Consider the following 17,666-nt stretch of genomic DNA (forward strand, 5'->3'; position numbering starts at 1 on the left):
ATAATCGTCATATGAAAATTGCCAAAATATGTCTTAGGATTATATTGTCAAGCGCAAATTATGACAGAAGGCAATACATTTTTGACATATAGAAGTCAGACTTAGCTCAACGCCTTGTTTCTGAAGGACCTGGGGTTTTATGAAATAATAACTGCCACTGGATCTAACAGGCAGGTGTAAAGAAGTTTTGCTTATTTTTGTACCACGTGATTGTGAAAGTGGATGAATCTTAGATATGCCATGTTCTAATGACTGGCCTGACCGAGATAATTATTAAATTATTATTATATTAAATATGAAAATACCACTATTTTTTTATATTAATAAGTCGGGTAGTTGAAACTTTCTGTTGTCTGCTTAAGCGTGTACTAACATTGTAACAATGAATATACTTGGTAATTGTAAAATAATCCTACATAATAATGGTATTTTTGGGTTCTGGCGCCGGACCTTAGTTACCTGCGTTTAAGAGAACCCACCGTTATAAGGATTCCATTGTAAGGACAAGGAAGCCATTGTGGTACCACTGTTTTAAAATCACACGGGTTTTAAGTAGCGGTTACATTAGAAGAGAACATTGACAAAGAACAGCGATAAATACAGGTTCAAACGAAGCGTATAGTGCCAAATACTTTTCTTGGCCGCAAAGAACGCCTCCGTCATGGATGTTAGTATTGCCAGTAAATAAAAATTAACCATTATAAGGGGAATAATTTGAAGTCATGCAGGCTAACTTAATAGTTTATTGAAATGTCTTAATAAAACAATGTATGTATATAATGTATCTAGAAAATAAACTTCTAGGCTTGTTATTAATAATGTAAGGAATAAAAATAAATACAGTTTAATTTTATTTTTATTAGATTTTAGTAGATAGTAAAATTATGAGTTGTATTTGAGAGCTAACTGACATTTCATAATGGCGATGGTAGCAATTTCAGCCGGCTAAGAAAAGTATGTGGCAATATAGGTAGGTACAACTTAACCTTCTAAGACGTACACAGAATACATCTCAAATGCATTTGACTAAAAAGGATTTATGTTTAGTATAATATAATTTTAGTTTTTGACAGTTCCTTTCGATGTTTGGTGATCATTATGGCTACTTTAATTGGATGCCGCTCTTTTGAACCAAACCTTTGTATCCTCTACCATCACGTGTGTCTACGGCCAGGTCTTCTCCTACCTGCCACCTTGCCTTGTATGATTAATGGAAGTAGCTCGTATATTGTATATATATATATATACAAGCTATATAAGACTAAGATCATTTGTATAGTTTAAAAGTATTTATTTCCATAAGTATTATCGTGTCTTTTCTATAGGTATTCTATTAGATATCAACGGCTCGCGTGTGAGTTGACGGCCTTCACTTTGCTCGCCTTGTTATAATTTCAAAACTGATAATACTTATATAATTCAATATATTCGACGCGGGTATAATGTCGATCGCGTATCCGGCCATACTTGTTTGTATTCACCTGATGACAACATTAATTGGTGTCTAGAATAGAAGATCCATATTAAATAGGGGCTTTGACCTGTGATTGAATGCTTTTAGATATAAAGAATGTTGGAGTTGTTTGTAAAGAAAAAAACTCCTTACAAAAGAGAAGAATTGTATGTACATATATTTTTATAAGATTAATATTTATTATTCATACATTTCGTAGTGGGCTGATAATTTTTTTGAGACATCAAACCTAATCCGCTGTTTTGCTGGATTGTTTCTTTTCTTAAAAATAAGCAAAAAATACTAGTATAGCATGTTTACCAAAATTGTCAAATATTTTAGAAAAGATAGCCTCGTATCACATACTGTAAATATAGTAGTATGTATGTGTGATGTGGTTAACTTCAATAAATAAATATTTAAATAAACTTAGGTTTCACCAAGAGTTCATTACTTTTTATTTATTTTACAAATAAGTCATGTCCCCTAATTGAAGTCCGTAATAAAAAGTCTACAAGATTTTTCTATCTATATACACTATTAAGATCTCATTGAAGCAACGATAAATATCGTATGAATACCGGAAAATCTTAAGTTAGCTTTGCAGCTTAGATTTAGTGTCCATCTTACCGGTACCTTCCTCATTACACGTATGAAAGAGATACAAAGACTTTTAAAAATCTGCAATAGGACTCATGTATATTATAGATATATTAATTAAAAATAAATATGACTGACGCATAATGAAGCGAACGTGTTATTCAAGGTAAAACATTTATTGAGATCGAAACTATTAGTGTTTTTAACTTTGAAAATAATCCCTTTATATGAAATTAACAAATCCCTCGGTGGATGTTCACATCATAGAAAACACCTGCGATTTTAAGATTCTAACCTCTTTATTAAATTGAGATATAAACTTTATTAAATTGAGACATAGACTTTATTAAATTGAGAAATAAACTTAATTAAATTGAGATATAAACTTTATCAATATTCTTACAAAAATAAATGTTATAAGCAAAATGTGGCAAGGCGGCTATAGGCACACAAAAGTGCATGCACTTATGTGTGCCTATAGAACACTAGACGCATTCATAAATTGGCTCGATAATTATCGAGAAAATGGGTTTCAGTCCTCTCTTGTAACGAGCAAGATAAATAGCCGAAGAAAATGATATTGAGAGACAGTTCAAAAAAGTAAGCCATAAAGCTCATGAATGCAGAGGAAAATTTCAAAATAAACTATTTTTATGTCATTGTCGAAAAGGTGAGCGCAAGCTGCCATCTTAGATTTGAGGTTCTTAAACATCATGTGAGCATATTCGGTTTCATGTATAATATAAAAAAAATTAAACGAAATTAGTGATAGTGAAGTTTTGAAGCAATGCAGCGACATGTGGAGTATCATGCAATATTGATGGACATGAATTGTACGAAGAACTGAATATGTTCTTCCGTGTGCATGAAGGAAACGAAGACATCTCGCTGCAAAATTACATAAAAGAATTGCTGCTGAAAGGAGAGGAGGCTTTTCGAGGCTTAAAATTATTAAAACATATCTGAGGAATTCAATGACACAAGATCGGCTTTCAGCCATTGCTATTATTTCAATCGAAAATGATGTAGCTCATTCATTAGACTATTGTGCTTGAATTGAAGATTTAAGCCATAGGCAAAACCCTTAATCAAATCATTTCGTATCTGTTAATTTTGTAAACCATTCAATGTATATACATGTAATATTTTAAAACATAAATTTAATTTATTTGTACAACTTAAGCATTTCTCCTCAAACATGACAAATACTTAAACCAAAGAACCAGACCTACTTTTGCATGACATACTTTTTACGAAGGACTCAGGGCCTCGTAAAGACCTGTCGCCCGGAGCCTCACAATGGGTAAGGTCGCCTCTGAGTATCAGCCTTCTTTCCCTAATTAACTAATTGCTACTAATTCGCCGTTACAATATAGGTATTTTCGTAATGAATATAAATACCATTAGGAATTTAATAAACGATTCGGACCACAATGTCGGTTACAATACTCTGTGTTTAATGACATGTTTTAAGATCCCGAATCCTAATCAAAGTGTTATAAAGGTCGAACAGGTGAGTTGTTATCTGTTGGAAAACTACTTAGACTATATTTTTCATGAGTGATAAGCTATGAATATTGCAACGGTGACATCAAATTGGTGAAAATAAACCAGATCAAGGTGGAATAAATAGACTTTAACTAAATTATTGTCTGTTAGTCACAGACTAGTTTTAAAATTAATTAGCTAAAGACTAATTTAAACTGTTTGGAAGGAATAATTGGAAATAATCGTGTCTGTAATTTAAAATAGAAATACGTAATAGCAAAAATATTGATTAATAACTTTAACATTGTTTGAACTCTCGAGGTAATTAAATGATACTTCAAGTAGGCAGACTTCTGCGCCTACAATCCCGGTTTTATTAACAGGAATCGAATATAGGCCGCCATGAGCGTTATCTATGTTACGGAGTCGGTGAGTCCATTCATTAAATATGCGTTATTGACGTCAACGACATTAATTTATGTAGTAATTAGGATCTCGTTAAAAGAAACCACTATTGGTAACCACACCAATATTGCAATAAATACATTTTAAATTTCGAATTTATTTTTACTTCAAAATAAATATTATTAAAAAAAAAATATTTCGCTGGCGTGTCTTAACTGACATTTTATGTATAAAGTTACAAATTCATAAGGAACAGTTTAATATCCCGACCTAATAGAAATCGTAACAACATTTTATTTTTACCTATTATAGTAATTTTTTATTTTAATGTTGCTAGCATACAATTTCTGCACTGAATCCACTTTCAATTAATTTATATTTTCTCAATAACTTCGAATGAATCAGATATACCTACTTTAAAGGATAACTGCAGTCATATGAACGTGCAACTGTTTTAGACCGGCAGCACAACACAATGCAAGCAACATCCTTATAATATTTATTGTATTCTTTGACGTCGAAAGTTCCTGTCCGGAATATGAGAAACGCAAGAGACGGAAAATTAATCTTAAATTTATTTAACGTTCAAAAAGAATTAAAAGGAAAACGGTACCAATAGATAACACGACAAAATGTTTACATTTCATTACGAAAAGAATAAGGAAAATTTTGATAGTATTAAAGCGAATTTAACGGGAAGTTTCTGGAAGTTTATGTTTTTTATGATTTTAAAATATATTTTCGCCACTTTTAGGTTATTCTTCGCTTCGAATGATCTTATCGTATACAATTATTCGAGTGGACTAATCAGTATTTATCTTGGCAAATCAGGGCCAGGTGTGATAAAGATTTGGAATTTTATTGTACTTGCTTTGTTTCTATAGATAAATATATGTTTTTGTATCGATTTTACGTGAATTTGATAACCTGCAGTTATAGTCAATTCTCAGTCGGTATATTTATATGTGATAATATTGTTGCCAGTACCAATGTATACACATATGTATCTTATAACTTACCGTTAAATGTGTCGTAGGCTGTTGGTTGATATTCCTCTCTGAACGTATCCTGGGCGTAAGCAGCTATTAATGAACTCTTTCCCACCGCACCATCCCCAACTAACACACACTTTATTTTTTCCTTCTTACCACACTTCACTCTCCTTCTATCCTTTATCTGAAACATTCTATTTAAAGTTCTCTTTCCCTTTTTGTCACGCACAGTCCACTCATTCATTTTATCACAGCAATTTAAGTCACCCGAGTCATCATCCTCTATCACAGCCCGATTATTTTCTTCCGCCACTTCGGAATAATCATAGTCGTCATCATCACGGCGGGAAACAGGGAATTGGCTCGGGCTATGAACTCCAAATACAAAAGGGCCGTCTCGCTCCGGCAAACGGTTCGTAAACCCGTTCGCTGGCGCTGAAGGCTTTGCATACTGAACCGCGGGTGCAGTATATTGATTCGATAGATATTCAGCTGATGCGTGTGGATCAAATCTGAAAACGAGTTCAGCCTCCCTGCGGTCCAAGCTTAATTCCGGTGATATTACTTTATCTTGAAAGTAACCGACCTTTTCACGGGCGCGACTCTCTTGTAATCGCCTTTCGAGTTCGACATTTGACGGTTTCCAATATTCTGTTCGTTTTTCATAAGTGTTTTCATTTATTAAATTTCTCGTAGCTGGATAGGTTTGTGGTCCATAATCGCGTGGTGGAGCTCGTGGTGGAACTACAATAGGCTTTTGCGGTTCCGCGAGCAACGGTCGGCGCGCTGACAAGTTCGTGTTCCTGTTAAACATGATCCCTTCTAAGCTGGGAGACATTGGCACTGTCATGAACCACTGAGATGTTTATTGAAGCGTGCGTTCGCACACATAACTTGATATCGTGCTTCTAGTAATCGTGAAAGTTTTCTTCGATAAATACGCGTGAACTCAACGTGCGTCTACCTACGCGTTCGGTTTAAAACTAGCGCGCTGCGCGCCAGTCAGCCAATGCAAGACCTCCTTCATTCAACAAAGCGATATCGTATACACAGATGAGTAATAATATGCTCTATTCTGAAGGGGTAGTGGTGAAATTTTAATGCAATTTAGAATTTGTACCCCTTCGTATTTAGAAATTACCTGTTGCTGCCCGTAGTCCATACCTGTGCCAGGTATAATATGGGCATAATCGGCGGTTAGTTTGCAAAATGTAATTTGAACGCAGCTGTTGGTACAATGTACATGGTTTCTCAAATTTACAGGTTTTTTAATAACCGATAAGTTATTAATTGAATTTAAAAATTATGTGATTAAATACTATGGATTGTATAACTTGTACACTTTTGTTGTATGTATGTTGAGAGTATTTGGTAATGTTATCCGATTTAATTTATTCAGTCGTATTATGCATTTTAAATTATGATGCGTAGGCACTTATTTTAAAAATTAAATGGACGATGAAATTACTATTTTGTGCGCTCATCTGTACATATTCTGGATGGCAATTTAGATAAATTAACAAAGTGCAGACGAAGCAAGTAGAAATTATTTTTAAATTACTTTGTAGGTATAGATGTTCGTGGGATTATTTAAGATTTGTTTGATTTCCAAGCCGTTTAAAAACTTTGAAATATTTTTAAACTAAAATTTTATATTATAAACCAAAGCTTAATAATGACTGACAATATATTTAGCCGTATAACATTTTGGAAACTAATTGAAGCACTAAAATAAAGACGTTAGACGAGTGACGAAACATTTATTGGTATTATCGTTAGTGTTAAGTTATATCGTTGTTAAGTTATACGTAATGCTAATGCTACACCTAATAAACCAAGTCTTAAGTGATTTCTTATAAGGGTGAATAGTAATATGTATAAGTAATACCAACAACAGCTAAACCCATATTTTTTGATGATAAATGGCATCTTCTAAAAAGTTGGCAAACAAAAATATGCTTCCCTATATGACGCGAAGAAATCCCTAAAACGTCTAAACTGGCATATCAAAGTCAAGTTCTAGCGGTCATAACTATGTCAATTGTCAGGTCTCACTCAGAATGTGCAAGTGAAAAGTCAAAACATACTTACGAAGTATGATTAAAAACGTGTGCGCTACGAGATAAGTCAAATAATGTGCATTATATTTTAAATATTATTGCAAAAGTATAGTTATTAAGCATTTACATTATAGACTATTTTTTTTGTCGAATAATTATTTGAACCCATATTATGGCAAAATTTAAGTTGAGTAAGTACCTTCCGTATCCATATCCTATATCGTTGTATTCCCTTTAATGTAAGTTAAACTACATAAAACATGTAATTAGATAATCTATTATAATTCTCACAACCTACCTAGCCTAGCCTACATGTTTTCATACCAAATATATAAAAGAAATTTTGTAAATCATAGGTTATGTTTTGATTTTAAAAACATGCTTTGTATTAAAGTTTAATGTAAACAGTTAATAAATATAATTTTGTTTACAGAAAAACCTTCGAAGCGTCAACCAGCACGTCTACGTTATAAAATTGAGAAAAAAGTTAAAGAACATAATAGGAAAGTAAAAAAGCAAACAAAAAAGCAACCAAAGTCAAAAAAAGCAAAGCCTATTCAGATTCCAAACGAGTGTCCATTCAAAGAAGATATTTTGAAAGAAGTGGAAGCAGTTAAGAAGCATAAAGAAGAAGAACGACAGAAGAGGAGAGAACTTGCTAAACTTGAAAAACAAAAGAACCTGGAGGAGAAGAAAAATGTCTCTGGTAACATGAATACACTTGTAAGTTAAAGCTTTCAATGACATAAAACATCATTATTACTTAAAAGTCCACAAGAATGTCATATTTAGCAATTAAAAATGTTTAACAGGTAGCCAATGCAGAAGCAAGAGGTAAAGTTCATGATGCATTCAAAACCAATGAAGATGTTGATGATGATGTAGGCAAAGACAGGCAGCAAGAAAATTCTTTAAAGACCTACTACCGGGAATTTAAGAAAGTTATAACAGAAGCAGAAGTTATCTTGGAAGTTGTTGATGCTAGGGATCCTTTGGGTAAGGCATACTTTAATAATCCTTAAAGCCTTACTTAGCCTCCCATAAGCCAAATGCTTGAGCTGAGTCTTTTCCACAAGAGATTTGTATACAAGTTTTTGTTTTTCACAATGTTTGTAAGGAGGTGCAACCATTACACCAGGTTCCACATGACACTAATAAAAATCAAATAAATTAAAAACAAATATTTGTCTCATATTGTCAAGAATCCTCTATAAGCAGGAGGTATGGTGAAATAGGAGTACGCACTTACATTCTAGTGGGAACAACACGCAAATATGTAGTCGAAATAATATCACCGCATACACAAATTCAAGTATGACTTGTGGTCAACAAGTAGCACCCATTTATAAACTCGATAAATAATTTGAGGAAATTAACATCCATTTGTATGCTTATGTCTGTTTTAGGCACCAGATGTGTCCAAGTAGAAGAAGCAGTTAGGGAATCGGGCAAACGTCTAGTCATAGTTTTGAACAAGGCCGACTTAGTACCCCGTGATAATCTTACTGCCTGGCTCAAGTATTTAAGAAGATCAGCCCCGGCTGTCCCTTTTAAGGCATCTACACAGGATCAGCAACACAATTTGGGGCGGAAGAAAATGAAGCACATTGTTAAGGAGAAAGAAATGAAAGGTATAATTAGAATTATTACTCATATTCTTTAAAACTGCTGAATTTTAAATTAATTTAGCACTTGTAAATTCACTAGTGTGACTTCTGCACTTACCCATTTGGTTTGTTGTGAGTCACAAATTTGCCAAATAAAACTGTTTATAACTATAGTTGCCATGTTTAATTTTAAAATTTGTGATAATTAAATCCTTTTTAATCCAGTTAAATGGATATTGGTTGGAATTCCATTAGGGAAACACGATTATTGTATAAAATACAGTGTAAACTCTTTATAACGACACGGTCTGGGCGTTTTAGGGAGTTATTAGAGAGTTGTTGTTAAATAGAGAGAAGAAAAACGTATAGATAATCCATGACTTCTACTTATAGTCATGGTCAACAACAGTCTACATGTGCAAGCAATCCCAATTTGTAAACAAAAGAACGACATTCTTAGAAAGTTCGTATTCATGATACCGACTCAGGACCAGTAATATATTCTGGGCCTATGGACAATCACTTTTCCATACATTTTTTTCTTGTCTAACACTCTCTAACAAAATTGCGTATCGTTGATGATCGATTTTTTTTCAGGTTCAGCATGTGTAGGTGCAGAGTTGCTGATGAGTCTCCTGGGTAACTATTGTCGTAATAAGGGTATAAAGACCTCAATAACAGTTGGTGTTGTTGGTCTTCCCAACGTTGGCAAGAGTTCTATTATCAACAGCTTGAACCGGTCTCGGGCCTGTAATGTTGGGAGCACACCTGGTATTACAAAGTGAGTTGGTAAATGTTTAAAAATGTATTAGTTAGTGTATATTGCATGAGTTTAATACAATTTAAATTTTTTTAAGCTCTATGATAAATAAGCTAATTTTAATCAAACATTGTATATATGTCGCACCCAACTAGCTTAATTAGCCGTTGAATTAACAGCCTAGACTTTTAACTAAACGGCGCCGTTTAACTAACGGCCTGAATGATATTCAGCCGTAGCGATTGTTACTTAGGCCGATACAGTCATTATTTGGTGGAAATAAAAAATATGATACATATGACATAAAAAATATTTCTTTTAAAATTAAATTGCTTATGTCACATTCACATTATTTTTATCACTATACTCTTCAATTGTACTTGTAGTTTCTCATGATACTTTGGACAACACTATCAAAGTTTTGGTTTGCCGACGCCATATTGACGAGATTTCGAGTTTGAGAGTGACAGAAAGTGGAATTAGATTTAAATTAACAGTCAACAGTTAACAGTCTAGGCAAGTAACGAAACGTAATTAATCCAAGTCATTTGCCTAGCTGTTTGATCAACTGACTGACCATCTTTCAGGCCGCTAGCTAAACGGCGCCGTTAAGTTAAAAGGCTAGGCCGTTAATTGAATGGCTAATTAAGCTAGTTGGCTGCGACATATATATACATTGTAGAGCATTCATTCTGTCACACAAACTGCTAATATGCAAAAAAAAAAAAAAAAGAATTCTTAACATCACAATTTATTTGCCTCCATTAACCTTCATTAAGGATACAAACAATAATACTAATAATTCAAAAATAAAATGAAAGAGATTCGATGAGGCCAAGACCACTTAAAGCAGTACTGTATTTTATCGTAAGTCCTTTCATAAAACAATTTGTTAATTTCAGACAAATGCAAACTGTACAACTGGATTCAAAGATTAAAATACTCGACAGTCCCGGAATAGTGTTCCACAGTGGTTCTGAGACTGATGCCACGGTAGCTCTGAAGAATGCGATCAAAGTAGGAGCTTTGAAGGACCCAACAACACCTGCAAATGCTATACTTCAACGGGCAAATAAACATACTCTAGTCGCATTGTATTGTATACCGGAATTTAATACACCACAGGTATAAATTTAGCTCTCAGTGTTCTATTATTGAATTTTATTATGTGTGGTTCTTCAAAGAGATTAAAGAATGCAATTAAGTATAATAATTTAAAGAGCAGTGTTGGCCAAGTGGCTTCAGTGTGCGGCTCTCCTCCCTGAGGTCATAGGTTCGAACCCCGGCCGTGCACCAATGGACCTTTTTTTTTGCATGCATTTATGATCGTGCGGAAGAGGCACAAGAGGCTGATCACCTACTTGCCTATTAGATTGACAAATGATCACGAAACAGATTAAGAAATCTGAGGCCCAGAATTAAAAAGGTTGTAGCGCTACTGATGTATGTATAATAATTTAAAGATTTAAAAATCTTAAGATGCAATTTTTCTAGCTACAGATTGAATATTTCAAAGAATTATTGACTATAGACAATATCATAGACGAAATACGTATTACATATTTTAAAAATTAATTTTTAAGAAATTTAATATACCTTTGCCGTAGAGATCAATAAATTGTGTTCATTGAACTTTACAATGCACTTAAAAACTATGTATAATGATTATACGTTATTTCTGATTTAAATAAATGTTCGACCTAGCTTAAGTGGGGAAATTAATGTGTTTTTCCATAACACGTGCTGCCTTTTCAGGAATTTTACGCCAGCGTCGCCTCCCGGATGGGTCGGTACAAGAAAGGCGGTGTACCAGACCAAGAAGCAGCAGCGAGGATACTTTTAAATGACTGGAATACGGGAAAGGTAGGGAAGTCGATTTATCTTTTTATTAGAAATTATTTACCGCTAAATTTTCTAATAGCAGTATAAATTTTATTTTAATTGTGTAAGGCAAGAAATGAGACAAAACCTTGTAGGGTTTTTGACATATGGACCGCTTAACGCACCGCTTTTACGGCATCAGCCTTGTGCACAGTACTTCGCGCTAATTGAATTTAATGACAAATTTAACTTTAATGATATAACTTGTGCACCTTATGGTATCGAGTAACAACAAAGATGATAGACGAAATTAATGATTAATGATTTTCTATTTTTTTTATATCAATATTTTCACTATATATTTTGTAAATTGTCCAAGTATTTCTGGATATAGGCCTCTTAGATGTACTTAGTCATTTAAATTTTTGTTCCAGGTCCGATATTTCACAGAGCCACCAGAGTTATTAGATTCCGAAGTGCACGTGGATGCGAAAATTGTGTCAACGCTTGCGCAGGAGTTCGATATCAATTCCTTTGAGGCAATGGAGACTGAGGCCATTAATTCTCTTAATGTGCCAGTCGCTGATGGTGCAATCAAAGTAAGATTAGGTTTATAATTAAATATACAGTGTAAAATCTATATAACGACACTGCATTTTATGGTGTTATAGAGAGTCGTCGTTAAATGGAGAGAGAAAAAACGTATAGATAATAAATGCTCCTACTTATTAGTGATGGTCAACAACAGTCTACATGTACAAGCAATCCCAATTTGTAAACAAAAGAACGATTTTTTTTAGGAAGTTCGTATGCATGATGTCGACAGTTGAGTTTATTGCGGGCTAGGACAATACAATGGCCAAAGAACGTACACAACTGCGCAGTTTTTACTTATTTTAGCAACTCACAAAGAACTTTATTTCTCAATTGTTGTTGTTATTGAGAGTGGGTGTAATGCTCTATGATGATATTATAATGACAAGCTAAGCCAATCAAATGCAATTGTTTTCAAATCTTTAGGGAGTTCGTCGTAAAATCGAAGGACGTTTCACGGGGATTAGACTGTATATATGTCGGAGTAAAGTAGTTAAATTAGAGAGTTAATTTAATCTCTAAGACAGTTAATTTAATCTCTAGACAGTTAATTGAATCTCTAGACAGTTAATTAAAGATCGATATGCAATCAAGTCGCTAGCATTTTGATTTAAATAAAGCAGCGTCGAAAACGTTTGACTATCTGTCTTACCGAAAGCCAGCGTATTGATTAATAATGTAAAATAAGACTCCGCCATGATTATTTCATTTGTTATTGTTATTTCGGTGTGATGATGAAGAACTGAGAGCTTGGAATTTCCGTGTTTTGCTTTATTGTAAATGGTTAGGTTAGGTTAGTCATGTTGCCTAGGAACGTTTAGGAAACTCGTTAAACGTTTCTTTCACTCGCTTGTATGACGGAACTTTAGCGACTTGATTGAATATCGATATTTAATTAACTCCCTGTAACTAATTTACTACGACATATAAACGTTCCTAGACAACAAGACGCATTTCACCTTTGGTAGGGGTGACCATGATATTTTATTGGAAAAAAATTGATAGTAAAAAGATATAGCTTGTCTTTTATTTATTCATAAGACATGTTGCCCTCTTAGGTGCTGTGGATGTTTGTCGATCTGACAAAGGCTACCTTTGCAAGGCCTGTTCTATCCAACCGAAATTGAAGAACATATCTTGCTAAACTGGTCTTTATCATATTGATGTAACGTTATGTCCATCCTAGGCGTCATGCTTACTTACATAGTAAGAATTTAGCTTTTAAAGGGGACTCTTTCATTATTTAGGAAAATTAATAGCCTATAAAAATATAGTTTTTCATTTTATGTTTCTCTAATTAGAAAATAAAAACCTGCTCTGCAAATATTTGGTACATTTGCTTAATTCGTTTTACCCTTATTGCATGTTAAGCATTATTGCTCAACCTAAGTATAAACTAGATACTAGCCAGAACCTATTCCACAAAAATTATATGTTCGAGACAAGGCATACAAAAAGGAGCTATAAAATATTTTCAACAACAGAATTAAAATTATTTCCGTGGGATGCATTTTTTGGGACATGATGAACAACATATTATTACACATTAATTTTTTTAACACATAAGATTAAAGATAATTTAAAGTATAAAAATATAAAGACACTAGGTAACTTGAATGAGATCTTAAGTTATATGTTTCACACTATATTAATCTAATTATTTTACAAAAAGATATAAGAGAGAAACGTAATAAAAAGTAATCATATTTTATTACGAGAAAATTATGCAAAAATGGAATAAAAATTCACTGCATAAACTTATTTATTGATGCAAGATAAATTGGAGTGGCACTTGGAGCAGCAAAGCACTTTATTTTTATAACATGCACATCTGTTTGTGAAGCATTGCTTCGGTGCCGGCTTGCAGGTGCACTTTTGGAAGCCCTGTCCTCCAAACATGGACTCATTTCTAACAGCTTCCCTTAATGAAATTGGGACATCCAATACATCATCGTGGTAATCATCCACGGACTCTTGCAATTGATGCCTCGGAAACCAGTTTTTTATAGTTCCAGTTTTCGTCCCTACTCTATAAACACCATTGCGGAAATCTACAACTCTTCCTCTTATATTTTTGGTGCCCAGGAGGCCTCGATCCACTTTAGGCACGTTGATAAGAATGTTACTACCGACATTCAGTGGTTTTAATTTTTTGGCAGTATCGTCTATCATTATTTCTGCCGCACGCTTTATGCCAATATGCGCTGGGTTCCTTTGAAATGATATTTCTTGTTCGGCTTGTACGGCTTCTAGCTGGATTTCTTCTGGTTTATTTATTAAAACCTGTACGTCCACAAGGTGGGTTTCTTCTGGTTCCTTTATTGAGACCGGTACATCTTCATGCTGGGCTTCTTCTGATTCATCCTTTGGAATTTGTACGTTCATGATCTTGTCACTTTGAATTGTAAGTGTTGTAGCCGCGTAGTCATTAGAATCACTAACTTGGTCTGAAATAATTTTCAACTGCTGTTCAGATTCAAAGGTTTCAAGTAAAGCAGATGGGATTTTCGAATCCCCTAAACCAGCTTTCGGATCATTACCAAATAAGGCTTTATATGGTGAGCGGCCAATTATCCGATGGAATGATGAATTTTTATTGTATTGAACATAATAGCATCCGACTGACCAGTTAGTTGATTTATTATCTTTCATCCACATTCGAAGCATGTTTTCCACATCCTGGTTACTTCTCTCTACACTCCCTTGCGTTTCAGGTCTTCTTGGGCTCCCGTGTATAATTTTGAATTCAGGACACATTGCAGTCAGTTCTTCTATGATGTTAGCTGTAAACTCGCGTCCATTGTCTGATTGTAAAATGTAGGGCGCCCCAAATGTCATAAATATTTTCATGAGCTCCATGGCAACTTCTGATGCTCGTTTAGATTTCAGGGGGCGAAGACTTACAAATTTCGTGGCATTATCCTCGTAATTTAATAACCACTTGAATTCACCATCAGAGCACGATTGAAAGTCAATCAAATCCACTTGTCCTCCTATATTGAAATCTTGTGCCATGGTTGGTCGCGTATCAATACTTTTTCTGGGGGCGTGTCTTTTTGCGTCACACGTAGGGCACAGAGCTACGAACAATTGAATTGCCCTTATGGGTATATACAATTTTGATTTCAGGGAGTATACTATTTTATCTCGCCCACCGTGTCCACAACTATTGTGAGCACTCAGCAGGATGTCAAAATAGTCTTCACGGGCAACAATTTGGATAATTGGATCGTCTGACGCTTTTCTTTTGAAGATTAAATATTCTTCACCACCTGTCTCCATTATGTCATATTTGGCCAACCAGTAGTAGTGCATGGACTTTTTAGGTCCCCTTTCAAGCATGGTCACCCTAGCGATCTTCACATTGTTCATTACGTCATTGATTCTTTGCCGCGTCCAAGACTTTCTTGTAGATCCTACAAGAGAAAATATACACAAGTTAGTTAGTGTAGGAATGCATTGAGCTTATTGTAGTAACATCACCAATATAAAACTAACGAAATAAACTCACAAACCTACCTTGATGTCGTTCATCATCTTCCAAAATCTTTTCGTAAAATGTTTCTTTGAACGAACGTGTCGGGTCTTCTAAAGCCATGTTTGCAACAAGAACTTAGTATAAAAACAAGACTCTTCAATTTGCTGAGTAACCATTTACAAAACACCACCACTCACACAACACGTCGCACGACATTTGCCAAAAGAAAGACTCTAAAAGTAATCAGCTGTTGTCGTGATCGCCATCTTGTTTTACACAGATAGTTAAGCGTTGTCGCTAGCGACTTGATTGAATATCGATTTCTAATTAACCGTCTAGAGATTCAATTAACTCTCTGACTGAACTTTAACAACTTTACTGCGATATACATAATACATATAGACAGGCCCGTCAGCATAAAATATCCTTTCGTTTTATAAAGAGCTTGCTATATGATACTTAAAACACACGGATTTTTGTACAGTTTACACCAATTGAAAGATTCATGAGGTGTTTATACAAACCTTGATACCGTGATATTTTTTTTTAATAGGCTAGTAGGTGATCCTACGTGATTGCTAGATGTAAGCATTGACAATCAAATTACATATAATTGATACTTCTACCACCAATATTGCTATAATAAAATTAAAAATCATTTATTCATATAGGTAACACAATGTACACTTATTAACGTCAAAAACGGAAATGTATATTAAATGCTTCTAATTTTACATTAACTGCCAGTTCTCAAATCAAGGGCGTAGAACGGAAGAGATGAACTGGCAATTAACTCTCCGCCACTAGTTTTATTTGCCAAGTTTTTGTTTTACTAACTTCCCGAGCAGCGATCCTGAGGTCGTGAGTTCGAATAATGGCTGGTCACCAATGGTACCTAGAGAGATCACTTACTAGCCTATTAAAAGTAATTACTAAGGGATGCTGTATTGCTACTGATTTTAGTTCATATGGTATATCATATGTTAGACAGTAAAACGACACGAGTGAAAGGTGAAAATAAAATAATTTAGTGGCGCTTCAACCTATTTAGGTCTGAGCCTCAGATTTCTATATCTGTTTCATGATCATTTGTCAATGTCATAGAAGTAGGTGATCAGCGTCCTGTGATGAACGCTGTTAATTTTTTGGGTTGTTTTCCTTCACCGTTCGAGCAAATGTTAAGTGTGCATAGAGATAGAAAATCCATTGGTGCAAAGCCAGGAATCGTACCTACAACCTCAAGGATGAGAGTCGCATGCTGAACGCCACTAGACCAACACTGCTCACAATGAATGAAAAACATAGCAAATAATATATTATATATTAGTTTAATATCAATCACGTTCTCGTTCCGCGCATAATCTATTTAATGATTTATAATTTAAATATTACCTTTACAGATAACAAGCACAGGACCAGTCAAAGCAGTAGACGAAATGCAAGTAGACGAAGACACAACTCTTCTACCTCGTTCCGTGAATATTCGCCCAAAATTGGATAAAACTAACAAAAATGAAAGAACGAAGAAAGATCCCGAAATGCAAATTGAGGGCAACACTAAACTGAATCAAATAAGAAAAATGCAATTTAAAAAGGATAAAAAGAAAAGGGCGAAGAACGAAAAGAAAGCCGTCGAATTGGCAGATGTATTGGAGACTGTCACATTAACGTCAATAAACAAAGATGACTACAGTTTTAAAGAAGACTTTTCTTTGTAATTAAATGTTTACGTGTTTAATTGTTTTTTTATTGTTCCTCTAAGCAATCTAGTCGTCTAGTAATGATCACTCTTAAGAAATAAGAGTATATCTTCTGAAATGAAAAACATATATAAAAAATTAACAACGGGTAATTGACTTAGAATTCAGTGTTATCAATTGTTTTATATTTTGGCAAACCGTTTTTTTAATGATTAGATTGTTTTATTTAAAAAGGGGGTTGCGGAAAAAGAAACGTTATTGCTTTGTTTTCTTTTCTTTTCATTTGATTCAATTTTGACAATACGTCAGAATATTTTGACAGTTAACATCTTTATAGTATAGTCTTTTGTTAAATGTAACAAATAGCTTTTGCACATTAAGGAAATCACTTTTTGAACGGATTAAAGCTATGTATTATTATTAATAACAACTTTATAATTAATATGAAATGAATGAAAGTATGTATATAATTTCTGTGAATAAATGGAAAAGAATGAAATATTTTTTTTAATAAATATTTAGCAATAATTCTGATATTGTTTAAATTTGACATTTAAATATGATTGATTAGGTTTCCAAGCACGCGTGCTAAGGTTCCTTGTTCATTCATAAGAAACGACTGTTCAAGGTTCATCAAAATCTGAATGTTTTTGCGTTACGGATTTCAACGCAATTCTGGAGATGAATAATACAACTATATGTTCCTAG

At 34.0% G+C, this 17,666-nt stretch overlaps 2 protein-coding genes across 2 annotated transcripts in view; one reads left to right on the top strand and one right to left on the bottom strand.

The window, feature by feature from the left end:
- LOC123714165 overlaps nt 1-5,903 on the bottom strand; it is a 40,910-nt gene extending 35,007 nt beyond the window's left edge. The window contains exon 1 of the mRNA XM_045668334.1: nt 4,966-5,903. Within this exon, the coding sequence (XP_045524290.1) occupies nt 4,966-5,788 (823 nt within the window). The 5' untranslated portion in view covers nt 5,789-5,903. The remainder of the gene's footprint in view (nt 1-4,965) is intronic.
- A 1,117-nt stretch (nt 5,904-7,020) lies between these two features.
- Nucleotides 7,021-16,996, top strand: LOC123714483 (guanine nucleotide-binding protein-like 3 homolog). The gene is made up of 9 exons (XM_045668740.1): nt 7,021-7,189; nt 7,432-7,721; nt 7,811-7,994; nt 8,405-8,629; nt 9,203-9,386; nt 10,268-10,490; nt 11,121-11,228; nt 11,621-11,785; nt 16,659-16,996. The coding sequence occupies exons 1-9, from the start codon at nt 7,171-7,173 to the stop codon at nt 16,974-16,976; spliced, it is 1,716 nt and encodes a 571-aa protein (XP_045524696.1). The 5' UTR covers nt 7,021-7,170; the 3' UTR covers nt 16,977-16,996.
- Nucleotides 16,997-17,666: the final 670 nt, after the last annotated feature.

This window comes from Pieris brassicae, chromosome 9, assembly GCF_905147105.1.
Source record: "Pieris brassicae chromosome 9, ilPieBrab1.1, whole genome shotgun sequence".
Taxonomy (NCBI): domain Eukaryota; kingdom Metazoa; phylum Arthropoda; class Insecta; order Lepidoptera; family Pieridae; genus Pieris; species Pieris brassicae.